Raw genomic sequence first — 13,160 nt, 5'->3', positions numbered from 1 at the left:
TTGATCCATCCTCATTCTCCTATCACAGCCATTAAACACTGTAACAGTTTTAAAGTCGTTTTTGATACACCATCCAAAGAATATTTAATAACTTCACCATGCTCAAAGGGATATTCCATGTCTGCTTTTACATTCTTTACCCATCTACCAACAGTCCTTCTTTGTGAGGCATAGGAAAATCTCCTTGGTCTTTGTGATTGAATCTGTGTTTGAAATCCACTGCTATACCGAGGGACCTTACAGATAATTGTATGTGTGGGGTACAGAGATGAGGTAGTCGTTAAAAAATGATGTTAAACACTATTACTGCACACAGAGTGAGTCCATGCAACTTAGTATGTGACTTATTAGGTACATTTTTACTCCTGATCTTATTTAGGCTGTAAAAAAGGGGTTGAATACTTACTTACTAAAGACATTTCAGCTTTTCATTTTTTATTAATTTGTAAAAATGTTGAAAAACATAATTCCACTCTGCAATTACGGGGTTTTGTGTGTAGGCCTGTGACCAAAAATGTCCTTTATCAACTTTAAATGTAGCCTGTAACAATACAACATTTGGAAAAAAATCAAGGGGGTGTGAATACTTTCTGAATGTACTGTAACTATTTAACTGAATATTTAGCAGTCTTATGGCTTGAGGGTAGAAGCTGTTCAGGGTTCCGTTGGTACCAGATTCGTGCATCGGTACCACTTGCCATGCGGTAGCAGAGTGAACAGCCTATGACTTGGGTGGCTTGTCTTTCACAATTCTGTATATTTGTATCTCATTGAGCACATTTCAGCCATTACCGGGGTGTTTGAAAGGTCAACACAAACATTTACGTGGTCGTAACATTAATGGGAAAAAACATCCAGCTCAAGCAAAAGGATGAAAGAGTCACGGGAGTAAAATTAAATCAATCCAGCCAGACATATTTAAGTGACAAGTGGATTTTGCCCCCCTCAAACACAGGAAATAGATGGCTGAAAAAGACAGATCCTCAGGTCGGTGGGGCATGCGCATTGCCGGTTTAATGGGGTTTGAAATGTGAATGGGATGTGAGTGGGGTGAAAATAAGGGCCAGTGCACAACCACCACCCTCCATACAGCCACTGAACACCCTCTTTGTTCAGCTAAAGCTCACATGACACAACAGTCAGGCCCAGAGGTGTTACACACAGTCAGTAGCCCTCTGCCTGCCTCTGCTCCAGACCCTTTCCTATGAGGAAACACACTACCCAGCTAGCACATAACATTCTGAGAACCATATGTTTCTTAGAGCTTGGTGAGAGCGTGGTTGTCTTATGGTTATTTTGCATACAACCTTCCCACAACTTTCTGGGAATGGTGCAGGATAGTTGCTTGGCTTTGAAACATTCACAGCTCATTTAAGGATCTTCTGAATTTGTTCTTGGTATTGCAGCTACTCGCCCAAGCCTCTCCAGGTTCTCCTTTACCCAAATCCAGATAGCAGATGTTCTGAAAGAGCTGCAAAACCTGGACCCGTACAAATCAGCTGGGCTTGACAATCTGGACCCTCTATTTCTGAAACTATCCGCCGCCATTGTCACAACCCCTATTACCAGCCTGTTCAACCTCTCTTTCATATCATCTGAGATCCCCAAGGATTGGAAAGCTGCCACAGTCATCCCCCTCTTCAAAGGGGGAGACACCCTGGATCCAAACTGTTACAGACCTATATCCATCCTGCCCTGCCTATCTCTTGCTGCGGGCGATTCCCTGATCCACCTCTACGCAGATGATACCATTCTATATACTTCCGGCCCGTCCTTGGACACTGTGCTATCTAACCTCCAAACGAGCTTCAATGCCATACAACACTCCTTCCGTGGCCTCCAACTGCTCTTAAACGCTAGTAAAACCAAATGCATGCTTTTCAACCGATCGCTGCCTGCACCCGCATGCCCGACTAGCATCACCACCCTGGATGGTTCCGACAGGGTGGACATCTATAAGTACCTAGGTATCTGGCTAGACTGTAAACTCTCCTTCCAGACTCATATCAAACATCTCCAATCGAAAATCAAATCAAGAGTCGGCTTTCGATTCCGCAACAAAGCCTCCTTCACTCACGCCGCCAAACTTACCCTAGTAAAACTGACTATCCTACCGATCCTCGACTTCGGCGATGTCATCTACAAAATTGCTTCCAACACTCTACTCAGCAAACTGGATGCAGTTTATCACAGTGCCATCCGTTTTGTCACTAAAGCACCTTATACCACCCACCACTGCGACTTGTATGCTCTAGTCGGCTGGCCCTCGCTACATATTCGTCGCCAGACCCACTGGCACCAGGTCATCTACAAGTCCATGCTAGGTAAAGCTCCGCCTTATCTCAGTTCACTGGTCATGATGGCAACACCCACCCGTAGCACACGCTCCAGCAGGTGGATCTCACTGATCATCCCTAAAGCCAACACCTCATTTGGCCGCCTTTCGTTCCAATACTCTCCTGCCTGTGACTGGATCGAATTGCAAAAATCGCTGAAGTTGAGACTTTTATCTCCCTCACCAACTTCAAACATCTGCTATCTGAGCAGCTAACCGATCGCTGCAGCTGTACATAGTCTATTGGTAAATAGCCACCCATTTTCACCTACCTCATCCCCATACTGTTTTTACTTATTTACTTGGGGTGGCAGCGTAGCCTAGTGGTTAGAGTGTTGGACTAGTAACCGGAAGGTTGCAAGTTCAAACCCCCGAGCTGACAAGGTACAAATCTGTCATTCTGCCCCTGAACAAGGCAGTTAACCCACGGTTCCTAGGCCGTCATTGAAAATAAGAAATTGTTCTTAACTGACTTGCCTAGTTAAATAAAGGTAAAATAAATAAAAAACTTTTCTGCACACCAATATCTCTACCTGTACATGACCATCTGATCATTTATCACTCCAGTGTTAATCTGCAAAATTGTAATTATTCGCCTACCTCCTCATGCCTTTTGCACACAATGTGTGACTCCCCTTTTTTTCTACTGTGTTATTGACTTGTTTACTCCATGTGTAACTCTGTGTTGTCTGTTCACACTGCTATGCTTTATCTTGGCCAGGTCACAGTTGCAAATGAGAACTTGTTCTCAACTAGCCTACCTGGTTAAATAAAGGTGAAATAAATAAAATAAATAAAAAATATATAAATTAAAAATTTAAAAATTTAAAATTGCATTACTTTAACAGAACATTTCCTAAAAGTTCAAACACGGTTACATTTAATATCAATTTTGTTAATGTTCTGCGAGCGTTCTCCAACTGGTTTGACATTAGGAATCAAATAGTTCAGAGAACATTAAGAAACAACATTGTTCTGTGGGAATTTCAGCATAATGTTTCCTACATGTTTCCTCATGGTTCAAATTAAAGTAATGTTCTCAAATTGTTCCGAGATCGTTAAGAAAACGTTCCATAAAAACCACAAGAAACCTTTAACAACGTTCAGAGAACAATCTAAGAATGTTATTTAAAAACATATTACATTCCGTTCTCAGCATCAACAAACCTCTTTCTAAGTGTGTTCAGGTGTGTTGGCCGTGCCCACTAATTGGCCACACCTGATCTTAATAAGTGCTTGCTTCCTTTGAAATGGGGTCTGTTTGAATAGACTAAAATGAACAGCTTTGTATGCGTTAAAAACATTGCATGCTAGTTCCATCCTGGTAGCGCAGTGGACTAATTCCATGGATAAAGAACAGAACTTTATGGGTTTGAATATCACTGATGCTGTGTCACAATAAAAAATGTGTTTTGCACAATTAATGCCTAAGGAAATGAATGTCCATGTGTCCTGTTTGTGCTTGGAGTAATAAAAAAAGCTAGCAAAATAAGCTAGCAGTGTTATTTGGTATTTATTAAGGTCCCCATTAGCCGCTGCACAGCTACTCTTCCTGGGGTCCACATACTGAAAGTCTTATTGAAACATTCAGAGAAGGTTTTAAGGAAGTTATTCAAAAACCTTTTAAATAACTTTAAACTTTAAAGAACCCGAATAAAACATTCTCAGAACCTCACTGCAACCTAAAAATAAATGTTCCCAGAACATGCAAAAAGTTCACTTCTGTTCTCAGAATGTTTAAAAAACGTTCCGTATTACCAGTCAGGAAACGTGTGGCTTTGTTCCCAAAGCCATACGATCTATGACTCCAATATACAGAGTAGGTGTTAGGTGAGGTCAAAGGAAAGGGTAAGAGAATACACTGGAGGGATGAGATGCCACTGTATTGTTGTGATGTTAGTTGGGTGTGTTGTTGAGTTTTCCCATTGATTCAGACTGACATGGTACTCTGGCATACAAAAATAGAAAGAAGAGGAGAAGGGGCCTCCTGGGTGGCGCAGTGGTTAAGGCACTGCATCGCAGTGCTAGCTGTGCCACCAGAGACTCTGGCTTCGAGCCCAGGCTCTGTCACAGCAGGCCGCGACCGGGAGGTCCATGGGGCAACGTACAATTGGCATAGCGTCGTCCGGGTTAGGGAGGGTTTGGCCGGTAGGGATATCCTTGTCTCATCGCGCACTAGCGACTCCTGTGGCGGGCCGGGCACAGTGCACACTGACCAGGTCGCTAGGTGTACGGTGTTTCCGCCGACACATTGGTGCGGCTGGCTTCCGGGTTGGATGCACGCTGTGTTAAGAAGCAGTGCGGCTTGGTTGGGTTGTGTTTCGAAGGACGCATGGCTCTCGACCTTCGTCTCTCCCGAGCCCATACGGGAATTGTAGCGATGAGACAAGACAGTAACTGCTAACAATTGGATACCACGAAATTGGGGAGAAGAAAATAATAAAAATAAAAAGAGAGGAGAGGAGAGGGACTTGTACTCTGGAGGCTTGAGCACAGCACATAGTGGTCAACTGAAAAGCTGCTTTACTGGCTGTCCCCCTCCCCCTATATGTTTCTTTCCCTCTTTCTCTATCTGGGATACTAGTCAACTCAACATGGCTGCTGGAGAGCATAATTATTTGAGGCATGTGGATTTATGTCATTTATAGTAGATACATAAATACATGTACTGTACTATGTTTCACACGTGACTGTAATACATTCCACATGAACAGTGAATGAGACATGCTTAGTTTTATGTTGCACAGGAGCAGATGAGCTGTATACAGCAAGCCATGGAGCCGAGAGAGAGAAAGAGAGAGAGACGGAGACGGAGACGGAGACACAGGCAGACGGACGGACGGACGGACGGACGGACGGACGGACGGACGGACGGACGGACGGACGGACGGACGGACGGACGGACGGACGGACGGACGGACAGACAGACAGACAGACAGACAGACAGACAGACAGACAGACAGACAGACAGACAGACAGACAGATAGACAGATAGATAGATAGATAGATAGATAGATAGATAGATAGATAGATAGATAGATAGATAGATAGATAGATAGATAGATAGATAGATAGATGGTGTAGTTAGACAGTGCAGTTTAATAACCCAGAGTTCAGCTGGTCCAGACCAGACAAACCACCTTGCTCAAAATAAATGTTTTTTTCTCACTGTGTAAAAAAAATCCTCTAGACATGACTCACGGCATAAAGCTTGGATACAGTCTATGAATAATATTTGTGTCTGTGATGGTTGTCTACAATAGTATCAACGCTTATTTAGTCACATTCGGTGAGAAATGCGGTTATGCTGCCAGTAAGACTGTCACGCCCTGACCATAGTAAGCTGTTTATTCTCTATGTTGGTTGGGGCATGATAGTGACTAGGGTGGGTCATCTAGGTTTTTTGTATGTCTATGTTGGCCTGATATGGTTCCCAATCAGAGACAGCTATTTATCGTTGTCTCTGATTGGGGATCATATTTAGGTAGCCATTTTCCCCATTGTTAGTTGTGGGATCTTGTCTACATTTAGTTGCCTGAGTGCACTCCAGTAGCTTCACGTTTCGTTTGTGCTTGTTTGTTTTGTTTTGCTGAGTTTCGGTTTATTAAAAATATGTGGGACTCTACTCACGCTGCGCCTTGGTCTACTCATTACAACGAGCTTGACAGAAGATCCCATCAACAACGGACCAAGCAGCGTGCCAGGGAGATAGTGGCATCCTGGTCGATAGAGGAGATTAGGGAGAGAACATCCTGGACTTGGGACAACATTATAGCAGGAGAGAGGAGACTGCCATGGAGGCAGGTGGAAGCAGTGAAGGAGGGACAGCGACAAAGTCGGGGAGATAGGCCACAGAAACCCCAATAATTTTGGGGGGGAGAGGCACGTGGAGCAGTCGGCGGAGCCGAGGAGTGAACCAGAGCCAGTCTGGGAGAAGATGGAGAATTCGGAGGAGAGAGAAATGGGGGAGTAGTTGAGTTGGTGGAGGACGCACGGATTTGGAATAAAGGAACGTGTTGTTAGTTTGGTGCCACCTGAGTCGGCTCCCCGTACTCGTCTTGAAACGTGTGTTAAAGTTCCGGAACAATTGATGCCGGCTATACACACCAGGTCTCCAGTGTACCTTCACAACCCAGTGCGTCCTGTCCCAACTCCTCACACTCTCCCTCAAGTGCATGTCCCCAGTCAGGTCTGTCCTGTTCCTCTTACCCGCACTCACCCTGAGGTGCGTGTCATCAGCCCGGTGCCACCTGTACCGGTCCCACGCATCAGGCCTCCAGTGCGTCTCCACAGTCCAGTACGTCCTCTGCCTCCTTCCCGCACTCGCCCTGAGAAGCGTGTCATCAGCCCAGTGCAACCTGTACCGGTCCCACACATCGGGCCTCCAGTGTGTCTCCACAGTCCAGTACGTCCTCTGCCTCCTTCCCGCACTCGCCCTGACAAGCGTGTCATCAGCCCGGTGCCACCTGTACCGGTCCCACACATCAGGCCTCCAGTGCATCTCCACAGTCCAGTACGTCCTCTGCCTCCTTCCCGCACTCGCCCTGAGGTGCGTGTCATCAGCCCGGTGCCACCTGTACCGGTCCCACGCATCAGGCCTCCAGTGCGTCTCCACAGTCCAGTACATCCTCTGCCTCCTTCCCGCACTCACCCTGAGGTGCGTGTCATCAGCCCAGTGCAACCTGTACCGGTCCCACACATCGGGCCTCCAGTGTGTCTCCACAGTCCAGTACGTCCTCTGCCTCCTTCCCGCACTCGCCCTGAGAAGCGTGTCATCAGCCCGGTGCCACCTGTACCGGTCCCCGGTGCCACCTGTACATCAGTGCCTCCACAGTCCAGTACGTGCCTCTGCCTCTCCACAGATCCAGTGCAACCTGTACCTCCCACACATCGGGCCTCCAGTGTCCCACAGTCCAGTACGTCCTGTGCCTCCTGCCCGCACTCACCCTGAGGTGCATGTAATCAGCCCGGTGCCACCTGTACCAGTCCCGCGCATCGGGCCTCCAGTGTGTCTCCGCAGTCCAGTATGTCCTGTGCCTTCTCCCCGCACTCGTGTCACCAGCCCGGTACCTCCTCAGGCCTCCTGTGCGCCTCCACAGTCCAGAGCTTCCGGCGACAGTTCCCAGTCCAGAGCTTCCGACGACAGTTCCCAGTCCAGAGCTTCCCGCGACGGTCCACGGTTCGGAACCTCCAACGACGGTCCGCGGTCCGGAACCTCCTGAGACGGTCTGCAGTCTGGAACCACCAGCGGCGGTCTGCGGTCCGGAGCCAACAGCAGGGGTTCTCAGTCCAGAGCCTCCTGCGATGATCTATGTTCCGGTTCCTCCGGTGATGATCCTCGGTCCGGTGCCTCCAGCGACGACACACGATCCGGTTCCTCCTGCAACGATTCCCGCACCAGAGCCACCATGGAGGAAGACGTCGGATCTGCGAGCAGAGTGGGTACTTCGTCCCGCACCGGAACCTCCCCAGATGGTAAATGCCCACTCGAACCCTCCCCTATTGAGTAAGGTTTTGCGGTCAGAGTCTGCAAAACTCTCTTCTCTTCCTAACAAGAGGGAGCATGTATACTTCTAGTTTGGAAGGTTTTGTTAGTCACCCTGCCTTACAATTCCATCGACTTTAGACCCTGCTAGTAAACAGTCAGTAGATTTGGCATTACTCCACACATCCCAAACATTTCTTTACCTCTAGGTAGAGCGCTATTGTATTGTAATCCTATCCAAGGTCGCTTGGTAAACAAATCCCCTGGGCTAGGAGAGTTTTCTAATAAAAGCAGCATTATGAGAGTTTACAGCACATACAGCTTTTCGTGGAACAAGATTTAGCAACCTAGATCTCATGGCTGCTGCCACCTTGTATCCTCGCTACTGGGGTGAGGAGGTTTGATGGTAAATAGAGGAAGACAAGGGAGTGTGGATGTTATGGTATGTCATTGATTTATGGGTGAGATTATCAACTGGAAACCTGAGCTGGACAGTAGGGTCACGCAGAGACACGCAGCAACACTCATAATCAGCACAGAATATAATGGGCCAGGTTCGGTGCTAAACCCACAAACACATTACATAACCCCTACATAACCAATCTGACACCTGTGAAGCTAAACCCACAAACACATTACATAACCCCTACATAACCAATCTGACACCTGTGAAGCTAAACCCTCTGTGACTCGTCCTGACAGCAGACGCCACCACAGCCCAGATTATTCTTCCTAGCTGGCATGGCAGACTCCTGAGAATGCACTCATGTATGTTCAGTATTCACATATTCAATCACAGCAAAAGATAGGACAGCACATTGACTGTAATTGCATCGGTTTAACACAGCAGCACAACACTGCTATTGGCATAGTAATGAAAGCTCTCCACCCCGGCCCCATTACATTACCTTTCATTAGTCCACACATGTTTTGAAGCCCCTATTCATCTCAATGCACATGTATCACATGAAACACAAGGTGTTACGCACCTGCCAGTGTGTCACAGCTGTAGTTATGGTACCTATTACACAGTAATGATGTATTTACTCTTTAGCTTTAATCTAGTGACTGTTCAATTAGTCCTGTCACATACAGTCTACCACCTGGTTAATTGCCTTTAAATAATTACAGTGCTATTTCTGTCCATGGAAGAGCTCAGTTTAGAGGGACTAAACGGAGTGCAATTGAATCAGAGGAACATCTGTGGCTACTGTGAGCATGCCTGACTGGGTTATGCTCTGGGTTTACATCTGTGTACATGCACCTACTCATTGATCTTAGCATTCACCATATAGAACTGCAGAGATGGGAACCAGGTCACAATTGAGCAAGTCCTAAGCAAGTCTCAAGTCTTAACCTTCGAGTCTCGAGTCAATTCCCAAGTAATAAGTGGCAACTCTCAAGTCCCACGTTCCAAAGCGCAGGTCAAGTCACACGTCCTTAATTTTGTTTTGCTTACATTACGCCTACTAATACAGTATATAGGCCTACATAATACATTTCACAGATCATGAAATAAATGTTTTTTGAATCATCATTAATAATAGAAAAGCCATCCAAATTATGATATACCGATAGTGGTGATAGTACAGCTACAGTTTGACTGACATTGTGAAATCTCCAAGTAGAATAAAGTGGTATTGTTTATACCCAGCCCACAACATGGTCTGTGGTTGGCTAAGAATAAACATTTATGGAAACTCTTGCTCAGAGCACATATTTTTGAGCGAGAAGCGGTCAAAATATAGAACAATACTCTATTTTCCCCCCATGCCTTTCCACATCTGGAGGCACAAGGCAGAACTGAATTTAACAGTCATTTACCATATAACCCAATGCGACTCTCCGCTTTGAGCAACAGAATTGCCACGAATGTATGCTCATGGTGTAATGCAGAATTTAAAAGGAGAGGAAGGTGGTGCTGCTCGTTTGAGAGGGGAAAATCCAAGTCTCTCGAGTCTCTTGAGTGTTACAGCTCAAGTCCAAGTTAAGTCCAGAGTCATAGCTGCTCAAGTCGAAGGCGAGTGTCAAGTGTTTTTTTCTTTTTGCCAAGTCAAGTCTCAAGTCACGTGACTTGAATCCACATCTCTGTAGAACTGTATGTAAGCTACTGTATGTTCATTACAATCATGAACTCATTCATCCGCTTATCCATCCATCCATCCATGTTGGCTCACAGGAATAGGACGACCCCTGTGTTGGCCATGGCGTACGACAATCCCAGAATTCCACTTCCCATGATGGCGTTGCCCAAGTTGAATACTGACATTCCGAAAGAGGTCTTCCCCTCAAACTGATTCCATGGATAAAGACAAAGAGGAGAACACGCTTGTTAGCACAATGCTTAAAACAATCAAACTTGCTTCACAGAGGGAGAGAATGAACACGCGTTACATATTCATCTGAAACATCCACTGGGGGTCATAGCACCCTATTGGTGTGGCTTACGTCTGTGAAGCCTGTGGTCTTCTTGTCCTCCATGCTAGACAGGAACTCCTGACTCTCTGCAAGGTTAGCCTCTGGATCCTCACTTCTGTGAGAATAAAGCACATTCATAAGCACATTAAACAACAACAAAATGTTATGCAAACCACAACTCAAGGACACACTCTCTGAGAGAACTGTGGAATCATAGAGGATAACATTCTACTGCTATAGGAGGCTGGGGCTGGATGGTACTGTTCTGTCCTTATCACAACTCATAGGTGAGACAAACAGTACACCGAAACATATCCCTTCCTTGTCAATGTTACATACCTGACATTTTGGACACTATTAGGAACAATTTCCCTAAAAAAGTAGCGTAGAGAAAGACGATCCATCATCCAACGAAAGCACAAAGAGGAAAAACAACAAACACACCTTCAGTAATGCAGCCATGATGGAGACATTGACACAGTCTGTGTAAACTAATGCATTCAAGCACTAAAGAGGATATGGGGAGACCCTGTACGTTGTATGTTAAACAGTTCACGTAATGTCCTGTGACTGAGGGGCAGGTCTGTTGCATGCTGATGGAGGTGACCTCATGATTAGTAGAGCAAAGGAATGCAGTCTCTGATGCTAGGCAGTACTAGGTACGCATGACACACATTTCCACACACATATCTGAGGTAGTTAACAAAGAGCCGTGTTGTTGTTGTGGGGTGTGTGAAGGGAGACATGTGACACTCTCAGAGGGTAGTACAGTAGGTCACACGCGCAGCCTGCCCGCAGGACAAGGCAGCCAATCGCAGAGCTCACCTCAACACTCTGACAAAACAAAGCTCAGTGAGGGAGCACATCACACTCAACACTAATAGTTTAATACTCAGCCAATGTAATATGTTGCCTAAATACCAGAGGGTCTACTTTTTTAGATGAAAAGGTTCCCCTGGTCTTGTATCTAATCTTGTCCACCAGCCGAGTCTCTCTCTGTCGAGGCGAACACTATATGCAGTAGCGAATGAGCCTGGGGATGAGGTTATCTTCTATCTGTGTATACTCTACTTTTTCAAATGAAAAGCCTGTGTATACTTTCGTATGTTTGTAGTCTGCTATCATGTACCTGAGCGTATACTTACTGCTCTGTGGTGTCTCCTGGTGGTATTTTGGCTGCCGCTGTGGTTTCCTCCCCAGGCTCATGGCCTTTCCCATTGGGAATAGAGTTCATCTCTGCTGGCGCCGGTGCTGCCGCTGGTGCTGGAGCTGGTGCTGCTGCTGGTGCTGGAGCTGGTGCTGCCTCTGGTGCTGGAGATGGTGGAGCAGGTTCAACGCTTTCAGCTGCTTTATCGTCACTCATCTTTGTGCTGGTGTGTGTGTGTGTGTGTGTGTGTGTGTGTGTGTGTGTGTGTGTGTGTGTGTGTGTGTGTGTGTGTGTGTGTGTGTGTGTGTGTGTGTGTGTGTGTGTGTGTGTGTGTGTGTGTGTGTGTGTGTGTGTGTGTGTGTGTGTGTGTGTGTGTGTGTGTGTGTGTGTGATGTCCTCTTTTCTTTTCCTCTTTTCCTTCAGGAGTCTAGGAAATAATAGACAAGCGGCAGTTAGACTACAGCTGATGATTTAATTATGTTCACAATCACTGGAATATTACAGACAGTTAATTAAATGCAGGAAAGCTCGCATATCTTACACATCTTACACAGCCATCTAGATCCAGAATTGGGATACAAATTGTACAACTTGAGTACAAATGAGTTGCTGGCGACTATAAGAGGCATGTTGAAAGAGGCCTGCTCTTGGCAGATATAATGAGTCTGTCTGTGTCTTCCTGGTAGGCCCCTGTTAAACGTGCCTGAGTTATAAAGTGCTTTCTAAGAACGCTAGAGGATCAGACAACACAACACAAACACTTTCTATTTTCAGTTTGTCGCACATAAGATATAAACACCAGCCACCACCACTGAATTCGGAAAGCTAAGTTGATAAACAACCTTTGATTCCGGGGAGAATCTCTGGCATTGTTGAGTTGTCATCTGACAGGTATTTTCCTCTCTCTTTCCTCGGAAGAGAAAAGGTCCCAGTTAGCTGTGACACTCTAGGCTTTGTGAGGGATGGTTCGGGCCCCTCTATTCGGGGCCCCTGTGTCCTAGGTCCCCTGCAGTGGTGTCTAAGCAGAGCTGCTGGTGTGCGGGACCCTGAAAGGCCCCTGAAAGACTCCTGTGACATACATCTCCTGGTTCCTGTCTACCTCGGTTCCCTCTCTGGCTGTCGCTGAAAGCCACCACCACTAATTTCTCCATTAGCTATGCAGCGTAAACAGGGGTAAAGTGCGGATGGAGTAGGGGGGTATAGAGAGTTGGGGGCGAAGGGGGGTTAGAGAAGGTGACACACACATAGCGGGACCCACAGAAGAAGGAGATGAAAGGCAGTAGAACCAGCTACGACTAGCTTAGAACCAGTTTTGGGCGTCTTTGTTCCCAATTTTTTTGTTCTAGCTCGCCATTTTTTTATTTAATTAGGAAGAGCTTAGCGTAGTGACAGTGCTCTCTCTCAGTGCTCCAGCCCCCTTCACTGGGCCTGGTCCCCTCAGCAGCCCCCTGTTCATGCTTCCCACCACCCCTACAACCACCACTTCCCCTCCCCTGCCCGCCTTTTAAATGTAGCTTTTCGTAAAATGATTTTAGCACATCAAAGACTGAGGGAGGTGAATAAATCTGAGTCTCCATCGAGCAGCAGCTCCTCATGGCCTGTGTCACTGTGTTACTGGCCTCCACCAACCACGTTGTGATGTGAGCCTTATTGCACAGCCAGGCTCCTCTGTCTCTCTGGCTAAAGCCGGGCAACGTGGTCAGCCAGCAAAACACGGCACACAATGGCGCATGTTGTGTGGTTTCCTGGGAACGGGCCGGAGAACAGTGATGCTA

General features: G+C 46.6%; 1 protein-coding gene across 2 annotated transcripts in view; it reads right to left on the bottom strand.

Annotated features, from left to right (window-relative positions):
• LOC124004330 (sodium-coupled neutral amino acid transporter 3-like) overlaps window positions 1-11,727 on the bottom strand; it is a 51,605-nt gene extending 39,878 nt beyond the window's left edge. Inside the window, exons 1-4 of one of the 2 annotated variants that reach the window (XM_046313155.1) lie at window positions 11,384-11,727; window positions 10,578-10,610; window positions 10,269-10,353; window positions 9,998-10,113 (exon numbers count right to left, since the gene is read on the bottom strand). In XM_046313155.1, the coding sequence (XP_046169111.1) occupies window positions 9,998-10,113; window positions 10,269-10,353; window positions 10,578-10,610; window positions 11,384-11,601 (452 nt within the window). In that variant the 5' untranslated portion in view covers window positions 11,602-11,727. The remainder of the gene's footprint in view (window positions 1-9,997; window positions 10,114-10,268; window positions 10,354-10,577; window positions 10,611-11,383) is intronic. The other variant, XM_046313156.1, reaches the window with a different exon arrangement.
• Between the last annotated feature and the right edge of the window lie 1,433 nt (window positions 11,728-13,160).

Source organism: Oncorhynchus gorbuscha, linkage group LG18 (genome assembly GCF_021184085.1).
Source record: "Oncorhynchus gorbuscha isolate QuinsamMale2020 ecotype Even-year linkage group LG18, OgorEven_v1.0, whole genome shotgun sequence".
Classification (NCBI taxonomy): domain Eukaryota; kingdom Metazoa; phylum Chordata; class Actinopteri; order Salmoniformes; family Salmonidae; genus Oncorhynchus; species Oncorhynchus gorbuscha.
This window is presented reverse-complemented; position numbering and strand designations above follow the sequence as displayed.